Here is a 21,269-nt window from a genome sequence, read left to right on the forward strand (position 1 = left end):
TTAAGGGGCCATCTTCTGGGAAATTCTGTTATGTAGTCATCGAATTGAAGCTGAATATAATTTCTTCTTCTCTCTGTTGTGCTTGTACATAACACACATAGGCACTAATATGTTTCTTTATACTCATTTTGGGAAAAGGAGCAGTCTAGAAGCATATAACCGGTTTTTCATTACTTATCTAAATAAATGGTTATCTGTAGATATTAACTCAGGTGAAATTTATTTTCCTTGAATTACAGACATAGATGATTAATATTATATATTTAATTAAAATCTTTTCTTTAATAAAGAGGTGTGCAAATACGGCTTTATTGGTAACTTACTGTTCCTTTTTGACCTGAGGATAATATTTATAACTTACTATACTTAAAAAAAAACTTACTATACTTAACATCAGTAATTATAAAAATCTGAGTTCTCTCATACTGAGTTTATAAGGAATAGTCAACTCCTATACTTATCATGGTTTTTGGAGGGATGACCACTTTATCACAGAAAAACAAGAATTATAGTTGTGCATGTATATTTGGTAGTATGCATAGCCCTATGCCCTGGCCTCCAGGAAGTCCTGTGGTCTGCTGACTTAAACATACATGTATAGGACATGCAGCTACCATAGCTACCATAGTAATTATTTGCTGACTATGATAATGATAGGTTTGAGTACTTCAGAACTGGGAGACCAAAATGCCTGCCCTAGGATTTTCATATACAGACAGGCATGGTAAAAATAAATTAGTGTCTCTTTTTGAATTATTAAGGGAAGCCTTTTTGGAGGCTGCATAGGCTCAGTTTTATGAGAGGAGTATTGTGAAGGTAGATGAGGTGCAAGCCGAGTGACATTTCACAGTGGCTTTGAGGGGTGGTGATGGTGGCTGTATTACTCCTCATAGCAGTCGATTCCTTCAGTGGGTAAGATGTGTGTATGTCCGTGTTTCTTGGACAAAAGAAAAGCAGATGTTCCCTCAGTCACTAATAATGAGTGAAATAATTGATAGTAGTGGTTGAAGGGCAGGTAACAAACTCAGTGTAAACACTTACTGAGCATGTTGTCAATAACAGTATTTGGAGTGATACAGCAATAATTTAGATACAGTTTCCACCCTCAAGGACTGAATTTTAATTTTTTTCTAGTTGTTTTCCTTATTATAAAGGTGATATATTAATTATATATATATATATTATCCATACATAATTGTATGTGCCTAGAAAATAGGATAATCCTGGAAATTATCAAATCAGTACTGGTTACTGTTAAAGAGTGTGGGAAGAGGAGGGTAGATTTTTTAAAAATTTTACACATTTCTGTATTGTTTGAATTTCTTACATACATGTGTTAGTTTTTTCATATTTGAATGCTTTTTAAAAGATAATACATGTTTATTGTAATTGGAAAGTATAGAAAACTGAAATGAAAAGTTGTTCATAATTGTACCACCTAAAGAATGCCATTATTAACATTTTGGTGTATTCATCTTCCTTAGATGTATATTTTTTATATTGTTGGAATCAAATTATGTATGTAATTTTATCCTGCTTTATTTTGCTTAATGTTACAGCATAATTATTTTCCCATTTATCTCCCAAATTCTATTTAACTGTTTTAATGGCCACATTGTATTTCACTATATGGATGAACAATAATTTAACCCTAATGCTAGGATACTTAGGTTATATCCAGTTTTTCACTCTTATAACATTCTGAACATTATCATGTGTAAAGCTTTTTCTGTGATTTGAATGATTTCCTTAGAACAGATTATAGAAATAGAATTACTGAGTCTGATTTGGACATTTTAAAGATATTTGTGGTAGGTAATAACATTGATTTTTAAATGTAGTATAGTAACAACATTTTTACATAGACCAAATAGTCCCATGGGTTATGGTTGTTAGGTTAAACTTCATTTTTCATTGTATTCTTTGTAACTGTATTTGGTTGTTGATATCTTCAGATTGTCTAATAATAGTCGACTATGTTGAGCACTTTGCTCAAGACTGAAACACTAACGCTTTTTTTCCTCAGGACTTGGAGGGAGTGGATATCATCCTAGGTGTCTGCTCTAGTGGCCTTCTGGTTTACAAAGATAAGCTGAGAATTAACCGCTTTCCCTGGCCCAAAGTGCTGAAGATTTCTTACAAACGTAGCAGCTTTTTCATTAAGATTCGGCCTGGAGAGGTACAGAATTCGTGTTTCCCTTTCCTCCTGAATCAAACACAGACCATGTCTAAAACATCTCTTCATTCCTGTTTTCCTTGTTGTGTCATCTATGAGGTCTCTCTATAGCTAACTATTTAGGTGCTGATATTTTGTTTCCTAATCAGTCCTGTGATGCTTCTTCTCTTCCTTCCTATTTGTTTTCTGGACAGTTCTCTTCATGTAGGTAAATGTACCATGGCCAAAAGTGAAATTTGGATTAATAAACTTGTTCCTTGTTTACTCCAGGTAAAAGCTTGATGGAAAATATTTTTAAATTAAGTAGCATGAGATTTTTAAATTGTGGGGTTAAATTACTTACGTTTCGTACCACCTTACCTTATATAATTATTTGTATATGTAGGTTCTAGTAGTTACTGGGAATGTGTCCTAGGGTCAAGTTCTAGATTTTTAGTAGAGTTGGATGTTCAACTTTGTACCAGATAACTCAGTTACTAGTTGGTGGTCAATTTTCGGAATATACTAATGCTGGCCAAATTTAACTTTTATATTAAAGAGCCATCATGGTATAGCAGAAAATTGTTCAAGTAGGAATTAAATTAAAAAAAAAAAGTTCTAGTGCCTACTCTGCCACCTACTAAGTAAAAGACCCTGGATAAATCTAAAGTGTTCCTTACCATTCAAGGGGGATAATACCTGCTCTGTCAAGGTTGATTTGAAGATCAAATGAGATGACAGAGGCAAAAGCTCTGAACAGGAAAGCATCGTACTAATGTAAAGAGGCTTTTTTGTGTATATATCACCATCTGCTGGTGAAAAATGGCTCATTATTTGAACATGGAAATACTGAATGTGCAGCCTTAAAATTTCAGATAAGGATTATCACTGAAGCATTTATTTATACCATAGTTATTTACCTGTGCCTAGCAAAAGTCAAAGAGTTTCAAATCCAAGAGTCATTCAGTCAACAAATATTTATTGATGGCTTTCTTTGTGTCAGACACTATTCTAGGGCCTAGGAACAGTAAATATCAATAGAAGAGTCCATCCCTCAACAATCTTTTTTTTTTTTAACATCTTTATTGGAGTATAATTGCTTTACAATGGTGTGTTAGTTTCTGCTTTATAACAAAGTGAATCAGTTATACATATACATATATCCCCATATCTCCTCCCTCTTGCATCTCCCTCCCACCCTCCCTATCCCACCCCTCTACGTGGTCACAAAGCACTGAGCCTATCTCCCTATGCTATGCGGCTGCTTCCCACTAGCTATTTTACATTTGGTAGTATATATAAGTCCATGCCACTCTCTCACTTCGTCCCAGCTTCCCCTTCCCCTTCCCTGTGTCCTCAAGTCCATTCCTCAACAATCTTACATTTTAATGTGGGAAGGCAGGAAAAAAAAAAAAAAAAAAATATATATATATATATATGATAATGGAAGTCCTTGGTTTCTTTAAATGTTAACTATATAATATATACTAAAAATGCAAAATTCTTACTTAAGAAAGCAATAAAGAACAACAGTAGGATTTTGAGAAGTGTAGTATAGTATTGTGACTACAATAGATGATTCAGAAGTAGCGTGGTGTAGTGGCAACCATGAAATTCTGGTTCTGCCACTTAATAGCTGTGAGACTAAGCAGGTGACTTCTCTGATCTCAGTTTCTTCATGTGTAAAAATATAGATGATACTGTCTGATCATAGTGTTATTGGTAGTAATAGGCACTAGAAGTAAATGCCAGTGTCCTTTCCATCTTATAAAGTGTGCTTAAGGCAGAAAAAAAGAGGCAAGAGACTAGCAGGACAGTGTTTCCAGTAGCCCTGGCAGGATGTGGTTTACTTCAGTCAAAGAAGTATCTAGATAAACTAATGATCAATCAAAGAAAAAAAAAGCATTTAATAATTCAATAATCTGGTTTGAGCCACAATCTTTAGTTCCTATTACTAAAAACGATTGCATAATAATATTAGTTGATTGGAGGAATCGCCTGCTATCCTATTCCCTGATTATTGAGTAGTCTAGTATCCTAAATGCAGACAGTAACTAAGGAAGAGCAGTGTCTGGACAATCAAAATGTGACTTAATTGTGTCTCAGAATAATATACAGTGTGTGTGTGTGTGTGTGTGTGTGTGTGTGTGTGTGTTCTGAACAAAATAAGATGTGTAAATGATATAAGATGCATTCCCTGGCTTCCTTGCTGTAGAAAAAACCACTCTCAGTGAGTAAATTTCTTTTGGTAAGTAGGAAAAAGTTTCAAATGATATTTTATGTCCTTAGACTAGTAACTTTCTTTTTATTCACAATGATCTCTTCTGCAGCACCATATTTCTCTGGTCCTGTATCACTGTAGCTGAATAATACTCTATGTTCCATGTTTATTTGTGTATTTATAGCAAGAACAGTATGAAAGTACCATCGGATTCAAACTTCCCAGTTACCGAGCAGCTAAGAAATTATGGAAAGTCTGTGTAGAGCATCACACATTTTTCAGGTATTGTTCTCACTTAAGTATTTTTCAAGGATAAATTATTTATGCATGTTTCTATTTTAAACCTGCTATTGAAATTTCTTTCTTTGCATGGCTGGCCGTCTTTTATTTAGCTCAGGTGAGATCATCTTAAGCAAGATAAAATGAGTCTAGTTCTCCTCCTTTGGGTTGAAAAACACTGTCTTAACATTCCCAGAGCACCTTTCTGTGTATGGTAGAAGGAGGAGGGAAATGAGAAATAGGAACCTGTGTTTACTAGAGGCTCTGTGATTGCCCTAACTGGAGCTAAAACCAGTCCTGTCAGGAAGAGGTACCCTGACTTACCTCCACATGGAATTTCTCTAAGGAGTGCTTAACTACCTTCTGTGGGGCTCTTATACTAGAAGGTTAAAGATGTGAAGCTGATCGTTATCTTGGTTCTAATCAACCCCAGAAAGGCAGCACAGAGAACCATCTTTGAAGCACAGGTGTATCAGATAAACAGAAGACAGAAGAAAGTTTCATCTCCTTTGCTTTTCACCAGGACATATAATTAACCCCTTGTGTTCATTTACTGAGCATTTTCTGTGTGCTTACCCTTTGTGTAGGCACTGTACTAGGCATTGGGAAGATATCACTAGATAGTTCTAGTCCCTGTCCTGATGGAACATAAAATCTAGCAGACAAATAATTACTTCTGTTGAAAGGAGAGCCAGCTAGTTGTCAGTTTGCCTTTTTAAGAAAATATCTTTATTCTAGAAAATTGCACGTATAGCACAATGAAGAGAATAGTATAATGAACTCCTCTGGTCCCAAACTCCACCTTCAACAGTTAAAACCCCAAGGTCAATCTTGCTTCATCTATATCCCCACTCACTCCTTCTTACTACTTCTCAGATTATTTTGAAGCAAATCCCAGACTTTATGCCATGTCTTTCATAAATAAACTTGACTCTTTAGGAATGGTTCTCAAGAGAGAGAACGACGATAACTTTTTCTTCTATTTGTAATTTCATATCATACTTAGCACTAAAGAACACTGTACAGAAAGACAAGTCAGGGAAAATAATATTTCAATTCTCATTTCAAATAAAACATGAGGCTACACCTTATATTCAATTAAAGAATTTTAATTATTGTCATTAAGATATTTGTTTATGTTTTCATCATCGTCTTTAAAACCAAGAAAACAGAGTTTTAAAAGAGGGTGAGGAAGAGTAAAAAGAGGTTTTTTTCCCTTTTCTTTTAATTGAAGTATAGTTGATTTACAATGTTGTGTTTGTTTCAGGTGTACACCAAACTGATTCAGTTATACATATATATATTTTCAGATTCTTTTCCCTTATAAGTGATTACAAAATATTGAGTATAGTTCCCTGTGCTATATAATAGGTCCTTGTTGGTTATCTGTTTTATATATAGTAGTGTGTATATGTTAATCTCAAACTCCTAATTTTCCCCTCCCCTCCAAAAAAGAGTTATTTTGAATGTTTAATATCTATGGTATAGGTTTCAGCTGCAGCCAATGCATTTACTTGTAGGATAGCATATTTAAATCCATTGCATCAAAATAAGAGGATATATTAAAATGTAATTCTTCATTACATAAAAGAAAGCATTTGCTGAATTAAACTACCCCAAAGAGAAAAAAATACTCTCTTTTTGGTAGTATTTGATGTAGCAATTTATACATTTATTCAGCAAATATTTATTGAATGCCAGATTCATGCCAGGCACTATGCCAGAAGTGAAAACACAAAATGAATAAGTCATAGTTTTTATTCTTTACCCAAAGAGAGCTCACAGTCTCGTAGTGGAGACCAGCACATAAACAGATTGTTTCAATTCAGTGTAGTAAATGCCATGACAAAAGAGAGCACAGGGTACTGCTTAGAAAGAAGATGGGGTTCCTAACTGAGTTGAAAATACACCAAATATCCTATTAAATAGGACTTAATAGGCATTGAATACCAGGCATTGAGTTTGGAGTGCATTTGACAAAATTATTATTCTACGAGAGGGGAAAAAGAGCTCTGGGCTTGAATTCCGTGACTGCCCAACTTCTTAACAGCTATGACCTTAAGCAAGTAACCTTTTTTGAGGTTCAGTTTCTTTTATCTATAAAATGATGAAAATATTACAGGGGTATAGTGAAAATGGTACAGTGCTATAAAAGCATTTTGAAAACCATAAGACCCTACCTATAGAGATATAAGATTATATCATTAATATAAGCCAGAAATAAATTATACATGTTGCTTCGAGAAATGACAGAATTAAAATAATGATTGCTTGATTGGAAATTTGTCTTAGTAACTATAAGGAAGCTGTGAGAATTGTGAAACTTTTTAATACTTGATTTTGTCTTTAATCTCACAACCTCATTAGAGTGAGATGATATACATAATATATGATTATCATGTTTTTTCCCCCCAGACTGACATCTACAGACACCATTCCTAAAAGCAAATTTCTTGCCCTGGGATCCAAATTTCGATACAGTGGCCGAACTCAGGCTCAGACCAGGCAAGCTAGTGCTCTGATTGACAGGCCTGCCCCACACTTTGAGCGTACAGCAAGCAAACGGGCATCCCGAAGCCTTGATGGAGGTTTGTATTGAATATTAATGATTTCTTGTTATCCTAACTCTTTAGAGAGAGATAAAGGAAGAATGGTTATCAGATGTGATCGGGCACATTCAAACTAAGTACAGTTATCTATAAGAGAATCAAATTAAAGAATCTCAGTGATAAAATGAAATGGATCTCACTAATTGTCGAATTTAGTGGAATCATCTTAAGAAAAGGAGAACAGAGGTTCAGAGAGAGTAGTAACTAGATCAAGGTCCCACTGCTGGGAAGTGGTGGATTGAACACCACTAGAATTGGAATTAGAATTCAGAATCTCTACCACAGGGTGAAACCTAATGTAGTATACTGAGCTAAACCCCTCTTGAACATTTTTAAATAGTTATTTTTCAAGTAGAAAAGAGGGAAGGGGTCTGCCTCACTAGTGCAATCACTGAAAAAGTTTAGATCATTTGTCATGTGTCAATTATAGACCAAAAAAACAATCCTATTACTGGAGTGTCCAAATTTTGTTTAAATAAAAGAGGGAGGAAATAAATAAGTTTCATAATTGTATATACTGACAGAAGATCTGTTTCAGTTTTTCTAAGTTTAGTCTCAAGGATTTGAGAGCATTAGCATTACTGAAATGAAGCAATAAGCCACATTCAGTTCATTTTTTTTTTTTGGCCCTGCCACGTGGCATGCAGGATCTTAGTTCCTCTACCGGGGATTGAACCCAGGCCCCGGCAGTGAAAGCACCGAGTCCTAACCACTGGACCACCAGGGGATTCCCAAGCCATATTCAGTTCTTTATGCAGCTAGAAAGAGGTGGCAAATAAATAAAAGTTCAGAAGGCAGTAACCAAAATAGAGTATTGCTGATTGCACCTCTATGCTATCTATTATAAAAGCAAGGTGCATGTTACAGTAGTTACAGGCTTCGGTTCTGGAATCGGACCTGGTTCCAATCTCAACCACTGCATTTATGATCTATCTTCTTGGGCGAGTTACTTACTCTATCTGTGTCTCAGTTTTCTCATTCGTAAAATGGGTATGATGATAATATAATATTACCTCAAAGAATTTTCATGAGAAAATAAATGAGATGATATGCTTGGCACAATGGCTGGCACTTAATGTGACCCCAAAATATTAGCTGTCATTATAATATTGTTAATATTCTGGCCGCAGCATTATTATTTTGTTTTGTATCATCCAGAACTATGCTGCCGTATTCTGGTTTGTTGCATTATGGGAGCATATATCAGAAATACCTAGCTCACTTTAAAGGAATCAGGAATGGGTCAGCCACACTTGGAAAAGAAATCACCTAAGCGGTAGAACTTTTGTGCTTCCGTACCACGAGTCATGCTTCTTTCTTTCTGACGTTTCTCTACAAGGCAGATTGTAGGCTTTGTTTATTTACTCTTCATCACAACACTAGGAATTAAGCTCAGAGATTAAATAACTTTTCTTAAGATATGATAGCTGGTAAGTGGATTGGAGTATAGGTTGGTTTAACTCCAAAACCCATGTTCTACCAGATACTTACTTACTTACTGCTTTGTTCAACAATTTATTTTAAACTTCTGTGTGTCAGGTATTGTTCTAGTTATTGGGGATACAGCTGTCAACATACAGACATGGTTCTGCCCTCATGGGGCTTACATTCTATGGGTAGAAACAGAAACAAAATGAAACAAGTTCAGATAGTGATAAGTGCTATAAAGAAAATAAAGTAGAGTAGTGGGATGGAGAGTGTCTGTGGATGGGGAGATTGGGAAGCTGTTTCAAATTGAGTGGTCCGCTCTAAATTTAGAAGGTTCCTCTGAGGAGCTTCATTTGAACTGAAACCTGAATTATGAGAAGGAGCCAGCCATCCCCAAATCTGGGGAGATAAACATTCTTGAAGAGGGAGTAGCAAGTACAAAGACCTGTAGGTAGATGTGAGCTTGGCATGTGTCTAGATCAGTGCTGTCCCATAGAACTTGCCATGCTGATGAAAATCTTCTATTTTGTGACGTCCAGTTTGGTAGCCAGTAGCCACATGTGGTCATATGAACTTGAAATGTGACTGTGAAACTGAGGAACTCAATTTTAACTAAACCTAAATAGTCACACATGACTAGTACAAAGATCTACTCCCACTACAGGGGTAGTAAAGCAGAATCTTGGTGAAGTCTGTTGCAGGATCTGGGTGAGAGCTGACAACAGTTTGGACTTGAGTATTGGCGTTAAAGACAGTGAAAACTGGTCAGGGATACAATTCAGAAGTAGGGCTGACAGACTTACTGGTAAATTAATTGTTGGAGATGGTAAGAAAAAGAAAATCAAGGTTTATTCCTAGGCTTGATCATTTAGTACAATGGGAAAGTCTGAGAGAGGAGCAGAGTTTGGGGATGTAGGAAATCAAGACTTCTCTTTTGGACATGTTAAGTTTGAGGTATGATCACTCAATCCTCATATCTGCCGTATTCATATAACAGCCTCAGGCATCTCTTTCTTGTCTGGTAAATCATCCTACCTCCAGTTTATCTTAGTTTTGGGGAGTTATTATTCTTATTATTTTATCCCCATTTTTCAGTGAGAAAATTAAGGCTGGAAAGTTTAAGCAACCTGTTCAAGATCTCACAGCTAGTAAGTTCCAAAGCTTGAACAAAAACTCATGTCTGTCTGATACCATATGGCTTCTTCCACTAAATGAAATTTCATTGTTATATAGATACTATGCCTGATGTATCTTTTCTTTCTAATAGCAAAAATAACCAACAATTCAAGGATTAGTGAGCTTTGGTACTTTGAACAAATTAGAAAGCTTTACTTTTTTTTTTTTTTAACATTTTATTTATTTATTTTTTAACATCTTTATTGGAGTATAACTGCTTTACAATGGTGTGTTAGTTTCTGCTTTATAACAAAGTGAATCAGCTATACATATACACATACCCCCATATCTCCTCCCTCTTGCGTCTCCCTCCCACCCTCCCTATCGCACACCTCTAGGTGGTCACAAAGCACTGAGCTGATCTCCCTGTGCTATGCGGCTGCTTCCCACTAGCTATCTATTTTACATCTGGTAGTGTATATATGTCCATGCCTCTCTCTCACTTCCTCCCAGCTTACCCTTCCCCCTCCCCGTGTCCTCAAGTCCATTCTTTACGTCTGTGTCTTTATTCCTGTCCTGCCCCTATGTTCTTCAGAACCTTTTTTTTTTTTTTAGATTCCATATATATGTGTTAGCATACGGTATTTGTTTTTCTCTTTCTGACTTACTTCACTCTGTATGACAGACTCTAGGTCCATCCACCTCACTACAAATAACTCAATTTTGTTTATTTTTATGGCTGAGGAAAGCTTTACTTATAAAGATGCCTCTGTTCCTTGTAGAAATAACATGTTGACTGTCTCTATTTTTCTAGCTGTAGAAACCTCACAGTTCAATTCAAGATTTTAAAAAACCTTGATGTCTCTGTCTATTGATTAATATTGGCCAGTTCTTATTAAATTATACGCTATGTTCCTGGGAGGAAATCTCCACAAATTTGTCTTCAAATGTTGTAGCAATGTTTGAGTTTCCAAAACTAAAGCATGTAAAACAATTCTAAAGGAAAAGAGTCAGAGCTTTGGTGGCTTTAACATTAGTATCACAGAGTTTTGGGAGCTTAGAAAAAGTTTTTTTTTTTTTTTTTTTTTAAAGTTCATGGCAACCCTGCATGGAGCTAGTCTATTGGCGCCATTTTCCCAACAGCATTTCCTTACTTAGTGTCTGTGTCACATTTTTTTTTTAATTTTTTAATTTAATTTAATTTATTTTTTTATACAGCAGGTCCTTATTAGTCATCAATTTTATACACATCAGTGTATACATGTCAATCCCAATCGCCCAATTCAGCACACCACCACCCCCACCACCCTGTTGCTTTCCCCTCTTGGTGTCCATAGATTTGTTCTCTACATCTGTGTCTCTATTTCTGCCCTGCAAACTGGTTCATCTGTACCATTTTTCTAGGTTCCACATATATGCGTTAATATACGATATTTGTTTTTCTCCTTCTGACTTACTTCACTCGGTATGACAGTCTCTAGATCCATCCACGTCTCTACAAATGACCCAATTTCGTTCCTTTTTGTGGCTGAGTAATATTCCATTGTATATATGTACCACATCTTCTTTATCCATTCGTCTGTCAGTGGGCATTTAGGTTGCTTCCATGACCTGCCTATTGTAAATAGTGCTGCAATGAACATTGGGGTACATGTGTCTTTTTGAATTATGGTTTTCTCTGGGTATATGCCCAGTAGTGGGATTGCTGGATCATATGGTAATTCTATTTTTAGTTCTTTAAGGAACCTCCATACCGTTCTCCATAGTGGCTGTTATCAATTTACATTCCCACGAACAGTGCAAGAGGGTTCCCTTTTCTCCACACCCTCTCCAGCATTTGTTGTTTATAGATTTTCTGATGATGCCTATTCTAACTGGTGTGAGGTGATACCTCATTGTAGTTTTGATTTGCATTTCTCTAATAATTAGTGATGTTGAGCATCTTTTCATGTGCTTCTTGGCCATCTGTATGTCTTCTTTGGAGAAATGTCTATTTAGGTCTTCTGCCCAGTTTTGGATTGGGTTGTTTGGTTTTTTTCGATATTGAGCTGCATGAGCTGTTTATATATTTTGGAGATTAATCCTTTGTCTATTGATTCGTTTGCAAATATTTTCTCCCATTCTGAGGGTTGTCTTTTCGTCTTGTTTATGGTTTCCTTTGCTGTGCAAAAGTTTTTAAGTTTCATTAGGTCCCATTTTTTTATTTTTGTTTTTATTTCCATTACCCTAGGTGGTGGATCAAAAAAGATCTTGCTGTGATTTATGTCAAAGAGTATTCTTCCTATGTTTTCCTCTAAGAGTTTTATAGTGTCTGGTCTTACATTCAGGTCTCTAATCCATTTTGAGTTTATTTTTGTGTATGGTGTTAGAGAGTGTTCTAATTTCATTCTTTTACATGTAGCTGTCCAGTTTCCCAGCACCACTTATTGAAGAGACTGTCTTTTCTCCATTGTATATCCTTGCCTCCTTTGTCATAGATTAGTTGTCCATAGGTGCGTGGGTTTATCTCTGGGCTTTCTATCCTGTTCCATTGATCTATGTTTCTGTTTTTGTGCCAGTACCATATTGTCTTGATTACTGTAGCTTTATAGTATAGTCTGAAGTCAGGGAGTCTGATTCCTCCAGCTCCATTTTTTTCCCTCAAGACTGCTTGGGGTATTCAGGGTCTTTTGTGTCTCCATACAAATTTTAAGATATTTTGTTCTAGTTCTGTAAAAAATGCCATTGGTACTTTGATAGGGATTGCATTGAATCTGTAGATTGCTTTGGGTAGTATAGTCATTTTCACAATATTGATTCTTCCAATCCAAGAACATGGTATATCTCTCCATCTGTTGGTATCATGTTTAATTTCTTTCATCAGTGTCTTATAGTTTTCTGCATACAGGTCTTTTGTCTCCCTAGGTAGGTTTATTCCTAGGTATTTTATTTTTTTTGTTGCAATGGTAAATGGGAGTGTTTCCTTAATTTCTCTTTCAGCTTTTTCATCATTAGTGTACAGGAATGCAAGAGATTTCTGTGCATTAATTTTGTACCTGCAACTTTACCAAATTCATTGATTATCTCTAGTAGTTTTCTGGTGGCATCTTTAGGATTCTCTATGTATAGTATCATGTCATCTGCAAACAGTGACAGTTTCACTTCTTCTTTTCCAATTTGTATTCCTTTTATTTCTTTTTCTTCTCTGACTGCCGTGGCTAGGACTTCCAAAACTATGTTGAATAATAGTGGTGAGAGTGGACATCCTTGTCTTCTTCCTGATCTTAGAGGAAATGCTTTCAGTTTTTCACCATTGAGAATGATATTTGCTGTGGGTTTGTCGTATATGGCCTTTATTATGTTGAAGTAGGTTCCCCCTATGCCCACTTTCTGGAGAGATTTTATCATAAATTGGTGTTGAATTTTGTCAAAAGCTTTTTCTGCATCTATTGAGATGATCATATGGTTTTTATTCTTCAGTTTGTTACTATGGTGTATCACATTGATTGATTTGCGTATATTGAAGAATCCTTGCATCCCTGGGGTAAATCCCACTTGATCAAGGTGTGTGATACTTTTAATGTGTTGTTGGATTCTGTTTGCTAGTATTTTGTTGAGGATTTTTGCATCTATATTCATCAGTGATATTGGTCTATAATTTTCTTTTTTGTAGTATCTTTGTCTGGTTTTGGTATCAGGGTGATGGTGGCCTCATAGAATGAGTTTGGGAGTGTTCCTTCCTCTGCAATTTTTTGGAAGAGTTTGAGAAGGATGGGTGTTAGCTCTTATCTAAATGTTTGATAGAATTCACCTGTGAAGCTGTCTGGTCCTGGACTTTTGTTTGTTGGAAGATGTTTAATCACAGTTTCAATTTCATTACTTGTGATTGGTCTGTTCATATTTTCTATTTCTTCCCGTTCAGTCTTGGAAGGTTATACCTTTCTAAGAATTTGTCCATTTCTTCCAGGTTGTCCATTTTATTGACATCGAGTAGCTTGTGGTAGTCTCTTCGGATGCTTTGTATTTCTGCGGTGTCTGTTGTAACTTCTCCTTTTTCATTTCTAACTTTACTGATTTGAGTCCTGTCGCTCTTTTTCTTGATGAGTCTGGCTAATGGTTTATCAATTTTGTTTATCTTCTCCAAGAACCAGCTTTTAGTTTTATTGATCTTTGCTATTGTTTTCTTTGTTTCTATTTCATTTGCTTCTGCTCTGATCTTTATGATTTCTTTCCTTCTGCTAACTTTGGGTTTTGTTTATTCTTCTTTCTCTAGTTCCTTCAGGTGTAAGGTTAGATTGTTTATTCGAGATTTTTCTTGTTTCTTGAGGTAGGCTTGTATGGCTATAAACTTCCCTCTTAGAACTACTTTTGCTGCATCCCATAGGTTTTGGATCATCGTGTTTTCATTGTCATTTGTCTCTAGGTATTTTTTGATTTCCTCTTTGATTTCTTCAGTGATCTCTTGGTTATTTAGTAACGTATTGTTTAGCCTCCATGTGTTTGTGTTTTTTATGTTTTTTCCCCTGTAATTGATTTCTAATCTCATAGTGTTGTGGTCAGAAAAGATGCTTGATATGATTTCAATTTTCTTAAATTTACTGAGGCTTGATTTGTGACCCAAGATATGATCTATCCTGGAGAATGTTCCGTGCGTGCTTGAGAAGAAAGTGTAATCTGCTGTTCTGGGATGGAATGTCCTATAAATATCAATTAAATCTATCTGGTCTATTGTGTCATTTAAAGCTTCTGTTTCCTTAGTTATTTTCATTTTGGATGATCTGTCCATTGGTGTAAGTGAGGTGTTAAAGTCCCCCACTATTATTGTGTTACTGTCGATTTCCTCTTTTATAGCTGTTAGCAGTTGCCTTATGTATTGAGGTGCTCCTATGTTTGGTGCATATATATTTATAATTGTTATATCTTCTTCTTGGATTGATCCCCTGATCAATATGTAGTGTCCTTCCTTGTCTCTTGTAACATTCTTTATTTTAAAGTCTCTTTTATCTGATATGAGTATTGCTACTCCAGCTTTCTTTTGATTTCCATTTGCATGGAATATCTTTTTCCATCCCCTCACTTTCAGTCTGAATGTGTCCCTAGGTCTGAAGTGGGTCTCCTGTAGACAGCATATATACGGGTCTTGTTTTTATATCCATTCAGCAAGCCTGTGTCTTTTGGTTGGAGCCTTTAATCCATTCACGTTTAAGGTAATTATCGATATGTATTTTCCTATGACCACTTTCTTAATTGTTTTGGGTTTGTTTTTGTAGGTCCTTTTCTTCTCTTGTGTTTCCCACTTAGAGAAGTTACTTTAGCATTTGTTGTAGAGCTGGTTTGGTGGTGCTGAATTCTCTTAGCTTTTGCTTGTGTGTAAAGCTTTTGATTTCTCCATAGAATCTGAATGAGATCCTTGCCGGGTAGAGTAATCTTGGTTGTAGGTTCTTCCCTTTCATCACTTTAAGTATATCATGCCACTCCCTTCTGGCTTGTAGAGTTTCTGCTGAGAAATCACCTGTTAACCTTATGGGAGTTCCCTTGTATGTTATTTGTTGTTTTTCCCTTGCTGCTTTTAATAATTTTTCTTTGTCTTTAATTTTTGCGAATTTGATTACTATGTGTCTTGGTGTGTTTCTCCTTGGGTTTATCCTGTATGGGACTCTGCACTTCCTGGACTTGGGTGGCTATTTCCTTTCCCAAGTTAGGGAAGTTTTCAACTATAATCTCTTCAAATATTTTCTTGGGTCCTTTCTCTCTCTGTTCTCCTTCTGGGACCCCTATAATGCGAATGTTGTTGCGTTTAATGTTGTCCCAGAGGTCTCTTAGGCTGTCTTCATTCCTTTTCATTCTTTTTTCTTTAGTCTGTTCTGCAGCAGTGAATTCCACCATTCTGTCTTCCAGGTCACTTATCTGTTCTTCTGCCTCAGTTATTCTGCTATTGATTCCTTCTTGTTTAGTGTTCATTTCAGTTATTGTATTGTTCGTCTCTGTTTGTTTGTTCTTTAATTCTTCTAGGTCTTTGTTAAACATTTCTTGCATCTTCTCGATCTTTGCCTCCATTCTTTTTCTGAGGTCCTGGATCATCTTCACTATCATTATTCTGAATTCTTTTTCTGGAAGGTTGCCTATGTCCACTTCATTTAGTTGTTTTTCTGGGGTTTTATCTTGTTCCTTCATGTGGTACATAGCCCTCTGCCTTTTGATCTTGTCTATCTTTCTGTGAATGTGGTTTTTGTTCCACAGGCTGCAGGATTGTAGTTCTTCTTGCTTCTGCTGTCTGCCCTCTCAGAAAAAGAGTTTTGAAATCATTTATTCCAGCCATCTTATTTTGTAGAAGTAGAGTCTGAAGCTTAAAAAAGTAATTTGTCCAAAGTTAACCTAGTTTGGTACTGCAAATTTAAGACAGAATTCACATTTTCTGGTATCCAGATCAATCCCTTTTTCCTTGGTTTATTCCATGATGCCTTCTTCCTATCTTTACAGTTTGAAAACTTTTTAAAGATACATGATCTTAACTGGTGTTGGTCTTGATAATTACCACAGTACTTGCTGCATTGTAAGTGCTTAACAAATAAAATTTGAAAATAAGATGATTATTTTTCTTATTTAGTTGAATGTGAGCACAATTTTTATGTTCCACACTTTCTGTGTGATATTTTAAGTGCATTAGAATTTCCTGTTACAACTCTTGTCCCTCTGTTTAATTTCTCTGCTCGGGAGAAAAGTGCTTAAAAAAAAAAAATCTTTACTCAAATCCTGATGAAGCTGAGTACCTTTCCATAGTTTATAGGCTATTTGCATATCATTATTTCTGAAGTGCCTGTTCAAATCTTTTGCTCATATTTTTATTGAGTTGTCTGTCTTATTAATTTGTAGGGGTTCTTTATATATTCTTGTCTCACTCCCAGTCTTAGGGAGAAAGCATCAGTATTTCATCATTAAGTGTGATGTTTGCTCTGGGTTTTATGTAGCTACCTCTTATCAGATAAGGAAATATCTAAGAGTTTTTATCATGAATGAATGATGACTTTTATCAAATGCTTTTCGCTTCATTGGTTGATATAATATGATTTTCTCCTTTTTTAAAAAAATTTATCTATTATTTTTGGCCGTGTTGGGTCTTTGTTGCTTCACGTAGGCTTTCTCTAGTTGCCGCAAGTGGGAGCTACTCTTCATTGTGGTGCGTGGGCTTCTCATTGTGGTTGCTTCTCTTGTTGCAGAGCTTGGGCTCTAGGCACGCGGGCTTCAGTAGTTGTGGCACATGGGCTCAGTAGTTGTGGCTCGCGGGCTGTAGAGTGCAGGCTCAGTAGTTGTGGCGCACGGGCTTAGTTGGTCCGCAGCATGTGGGATCTTCCCGGACCATGACTCGAACCTGTGGCCCCTGCATTGGCAGGCGGATTCTCAACCACTGTGCCACCAGGGAAGTCCTATTTTTCTCCTTTCTTATGTTATGTGGTGGATTACATTGATTGAGTTCCATTGTTAAGCCTTCTTGGCATTCATGAAGTAGACTCAGTTTGATCATAATATACTTTTCTTATGTCATTTTAGGCTTTTTGCAATGATTTTCATGAGAGAGATAGACCTGTAATTTTCCTTTCTTGTAATGTTGTCAGGTTTTAGTATCAAGTTTATGCTGGCCTCATTAAATAAATTGAGAAGGATTCTCTCTTTTTCTGTTCTCTGGAAGAGTTTTATGTAAGATTGGTATTATTTCTTCCTTAATGTTTGGAAGAATTCACCTATAAAGCCAGCTGGTTCTAAAGCTCCCTTTGTGAGAGGCTTCTTTACTTACAGAGTCAACGTCTTTATTAGAAAGGACTATTAAGATGTTCTAGTTCTTGGTAATTGCGTTTTTCTAGGAAATGTCCATTCCATCTAAAATTTCAAATTTATTGCCATAAAGTTGTGTATCTTTTTAATATCTATAAGGTCTCTAGCACTTTTGTGTTCCTGATATTGGTAATTTGTGAACCCACCACCCTTTTTTTTTAAAGAATCTTGCTACAGATCTATTAATTTTATTACTCTTTCCAAAGAACCAACTTTTACTTTTGTTTTCTTCTGATATATTTTTAATTTAGTTTATGCCAGCTAGTATCTTTATTATTTTCCTTTTACTTTTATTGAACTGTTCTTTTTCCAATTTCTTAAAAGGATACCCATTGATGTTTCTTATTCCTTAGCAACCTAACCTTAGAATTCAAGTGATTTGCCTAAGGTCACATAGTTAGTGACAGAGCTAGAAGTAGAATCTAGAACTGTTCTCCCAGTGCTGCATTTTTTATTCTTCACCATGATGACTTCTTTTTTTGTAGAAGAAGGAGAATGAAGGATGTCAATAGTCAGTATTCATTGAGCACTTAGTATGTTCCAGACACTGTTCTAAACATTTTACATATATTATCTTTTAATCATCTGAATTGCATATAAACTGAGTAGGACAAATCTTTTGTAGTTCTGTTTTTAAGTGTCTTTTTTTTTTTCCCCCTCTGTGTGCTGTCTTCTCAGTATAAGAACTGGAAACATGTCTCTGGAAGCTGTTTTCCCCTCCTTTTCCTAGATCCTTTTCCATTCCTCTTAATAGAGAGACTTTCCCCTATTAGGCCTCCCTCTTTTTTTTTTTTTTTTAAATTAATATAAGCCTCTAAGCTAGAGATGGTGTATTAGGGAAACTTTAATAAGAATTGCTTTATAAGGGGCCTCATTTTAATGAACATTCCCTTTCTCTTCTGATATATCTGGTGCTCAAAGCATCTGCTTCACCAGCTGAAGAAGTAAAACTGGTTCTGATCCTAGTTCATACGATAAGAGGGTGAAGTCACAAGGATAAGCTAATAATGATGACAAGGATTTTTCAGTTTATATTTTTGTTGCACTTTTTGCTTTTCAAACCATTTCCATATGTTCCTCTTTGGTACCAGCAACCTAGCAGACAAGAAGCATTTAGGAATTCTTGTTTTACTCATGAGGAAACCGGGGCACAGGAAAAGTTATATAACTTCCTAGGATCACACAACCAAGCTGTTCATCCGTCCAGTGAGTAGTGGTTGCAGTGATTCTTGCCAGGGGAATACATCCATATCATCTTTGGAGCTTTAAAACAAAACAAATACCTAGGCCTCACTTTTAGATACCACATCTGTCTGTTGTGGAACTGAGCATCAGCTAAGTTTTTTGTTTGTTTGTTTTTCGAGATCCGTAGATGATTCATGTGGACCCTCTGATAATGGGATCACTGATCCACTGCATACCCATTGTACCTATACCGTACTAGCAGAAATTGTGCTAGTAAGTAACAGAGCTAGAACTAGAATTTAAGACTCCTTTTACACAATGTGATGGTTTTGAGTTTTACGCTTCTCTGCTCTAATAAATAACTAAGTTTCTGTTGTTGTCAGATAAGAGCAACATAATACTGGAGTTAATGGGTCCACAAGATTATCACAACCAGCATTCTTCTTTGCCTAGACCTTCAATAATGGGAAATAATTGAATTTTTAAAGTTAAGTGTTCTCTATGTATCAAAATCTTTTAATAGTTAACAAATGAATTTATAAAACTGAAAAACCAAAACATCTTAAAAAGTAACCATTACCTCCAACACTGAATATACTAAAAAGCATTGAATTATACAGTCTAAATGGGTGAGTTTTATGGCTCAATAGAGCTGTTTAAAAAGACAAGAACCACAGTCAACTACCATGATTCTCTGGGGTGATCCATAGTTTTCATAGCCTTCTTATGGAGAAAAGGAAAGAAATTTGCCTCTCTCCAGAGCTCCTAGGTGATGTTTCACTTGAATTGCATTTCAATGTGTGCATAATTAGTTTTTGCCCAAAATACTCTTGAAATAATATTAACCCATAAAAAAAATACAAAGACTTAAGTATGACATTAAAAGTTATTATATGTAGGATTTATAAAGTAATTTTATATCCACTGAGTATACCAACCATCCTGTAGAGTTCATATCTTTCACATTTTACAAATGATGCAACTTTCTGCCTCTGTTTCTAACTGCCGGTTTCTACACCTATACCTACTTTCCCACATATAGTACAGATTGCCAGGGCTAGAAATGCTGAAGACTTAAATTATTTGGCTCTGCAGTATTAGTACTGGATTAAAACCAAATGCAAGTGGCAAAATAACACATGGTGAAAGTATGGGCTATGTTTCTCTGATGCCAGGCAGATGCGAATTAATTCTTTGAGAAGAGGTGTGAATACACATGTATAATGATACTTTAATACAACTGTGAGCAAAATATTTTGTCACATTCCCCTGTGTTGTTAGATTTGGTCTGCCATCTGCCATTCTTGCATTGACTGGCTTAGAGCACTCATGAGTAGCAGGGACTTGCAAGAGGCTACAGAGTTTTCATTGAAAGATAAGGTAGATCCTCGAGGGAGATGGGGGACAGAAGGATTGGGAGTTTGGGATTAGCAGATACAATCTAGTATATATAGGATGGATAAACAACAAAGTCCTACTGTATAGCACAGGGAACTATATTCAATATCCTGTGATAAACCATAATGGAAAAGAATATGAAAAAGAATATATATATGGCTGACTCGCTTTGCTGTACAGCAGAAATTAACACAACATTGTAAATCAACTATACTTCAATAAAATATTTTAAAAAAGAAAGAAAAGGAAAGATAAAGTAGATCCTTGTGTTTCTGTTGCTTTTCCTGTGTATCCTCTGAGGAGTTATTTCTTTCAATGGACATCATTACAGAACATCAAGCATTTTTTTTCTTGGTGTTGTGTATATGAAGTAGTTGTGAATTTCAATTTTTAATCTGTTCTGATTCATGGAGTTCCTTTGTATGACCTAATTTTTACTGCTTATACATCTAAATTTATCAGGAAAAGTTAAGTTCAAAATACTCAGTTTAAGAAGGCAGGAAAAGAATCAACATTGTGAAAATGACTATACTACCCAAAGCAATCTACAGATTCAATGCAATCCCTATCAAACTACCACTGGCATTTTTCACAGAACTAGAACAAAAAATTTCACAATTTGTATGGAAACACAAAAGACCCTGAATAGCCAAAGCAATCTTGAGAACGAAAAATGGAGCTGGAGGAATCAGGCGCCCTGACTTCAGACTATATTACAAAGCTACAGTAATCAAGACAGTTTGGTACTGGCACAAAAACAGAAACATAGATCAATGGAACAGGATAGAAAGCCCAGAGATAAACCCACGCACATATGGTCACCTTATCTTTGATAAAGGAGGCAAGCATATACAGTGGAGAAAAGACAGCCTCTTCAATAAGTGGTTCTGGGAAAACTGGACAGGTACATGTAAAAGTATGAAATTAGAACACTCCCTAACACCATACACAAAAATAAACTCAAAATGGATTAAAGACCTAAATGTAAGGCCAGACACTATAAAACTCTTAGAGGAAAACATAGGCAGAACACTCTATGACATAAATCACAGCAAGATCCTTTTTGACC

At 35.8% G+C, this 21,269-nt stretch overlaps 1 protein-coding gene across 19 annotated transcripts in view; it reads left to right on the forward strand.

Annotated features, from left to right (window-relative positions):
• Positions 1 to 21,269, forward strand: part of EPB41 (erythrocyte membrane protein band 4.1) — a 196,468-nt gene that overhangs the window by 113,325 nt on the left and 61,874 nt on the right. For all 19 annotated transcript variants that reach the window (XM_057540460.1, XM_057540466.1, XM_057540478.1 and 16 more), the window contains exons 9-11: positions 2,027 to 2,179; positions 4,561 to 4,658; positions 7,071 to 7,243. In XM_057540460.1, coding sequence (XP_057396443.1) covers positions 2,027 to 2,179; positions 4,561 to 4,658; positions 7,071 to 7,243 — 424 coding nt within the window. The remainder of the gene's footprint in view (positions 1 to 2,026; positions 2,180 to 4,560; positions 4,659 to 7,070; positions 7,244 to 21,269) is intronic.

The sequence above is a fragment of the Balaenoptera acutorostrata genome, chromosome 1 (assembly GCF_949987535.1).
Source record: "Balaenoptera acutorostrata chromosome 1, mBalAcu1.1, whole genome shotgun sequence".
Classification (NCBI taxonomy): Eukaryota; Metazoa; Chordata; class Mammalia; order Artiodactyla; family Balaenopteridae; genus Balaenoptera; species Balaenoptera acutorostrata.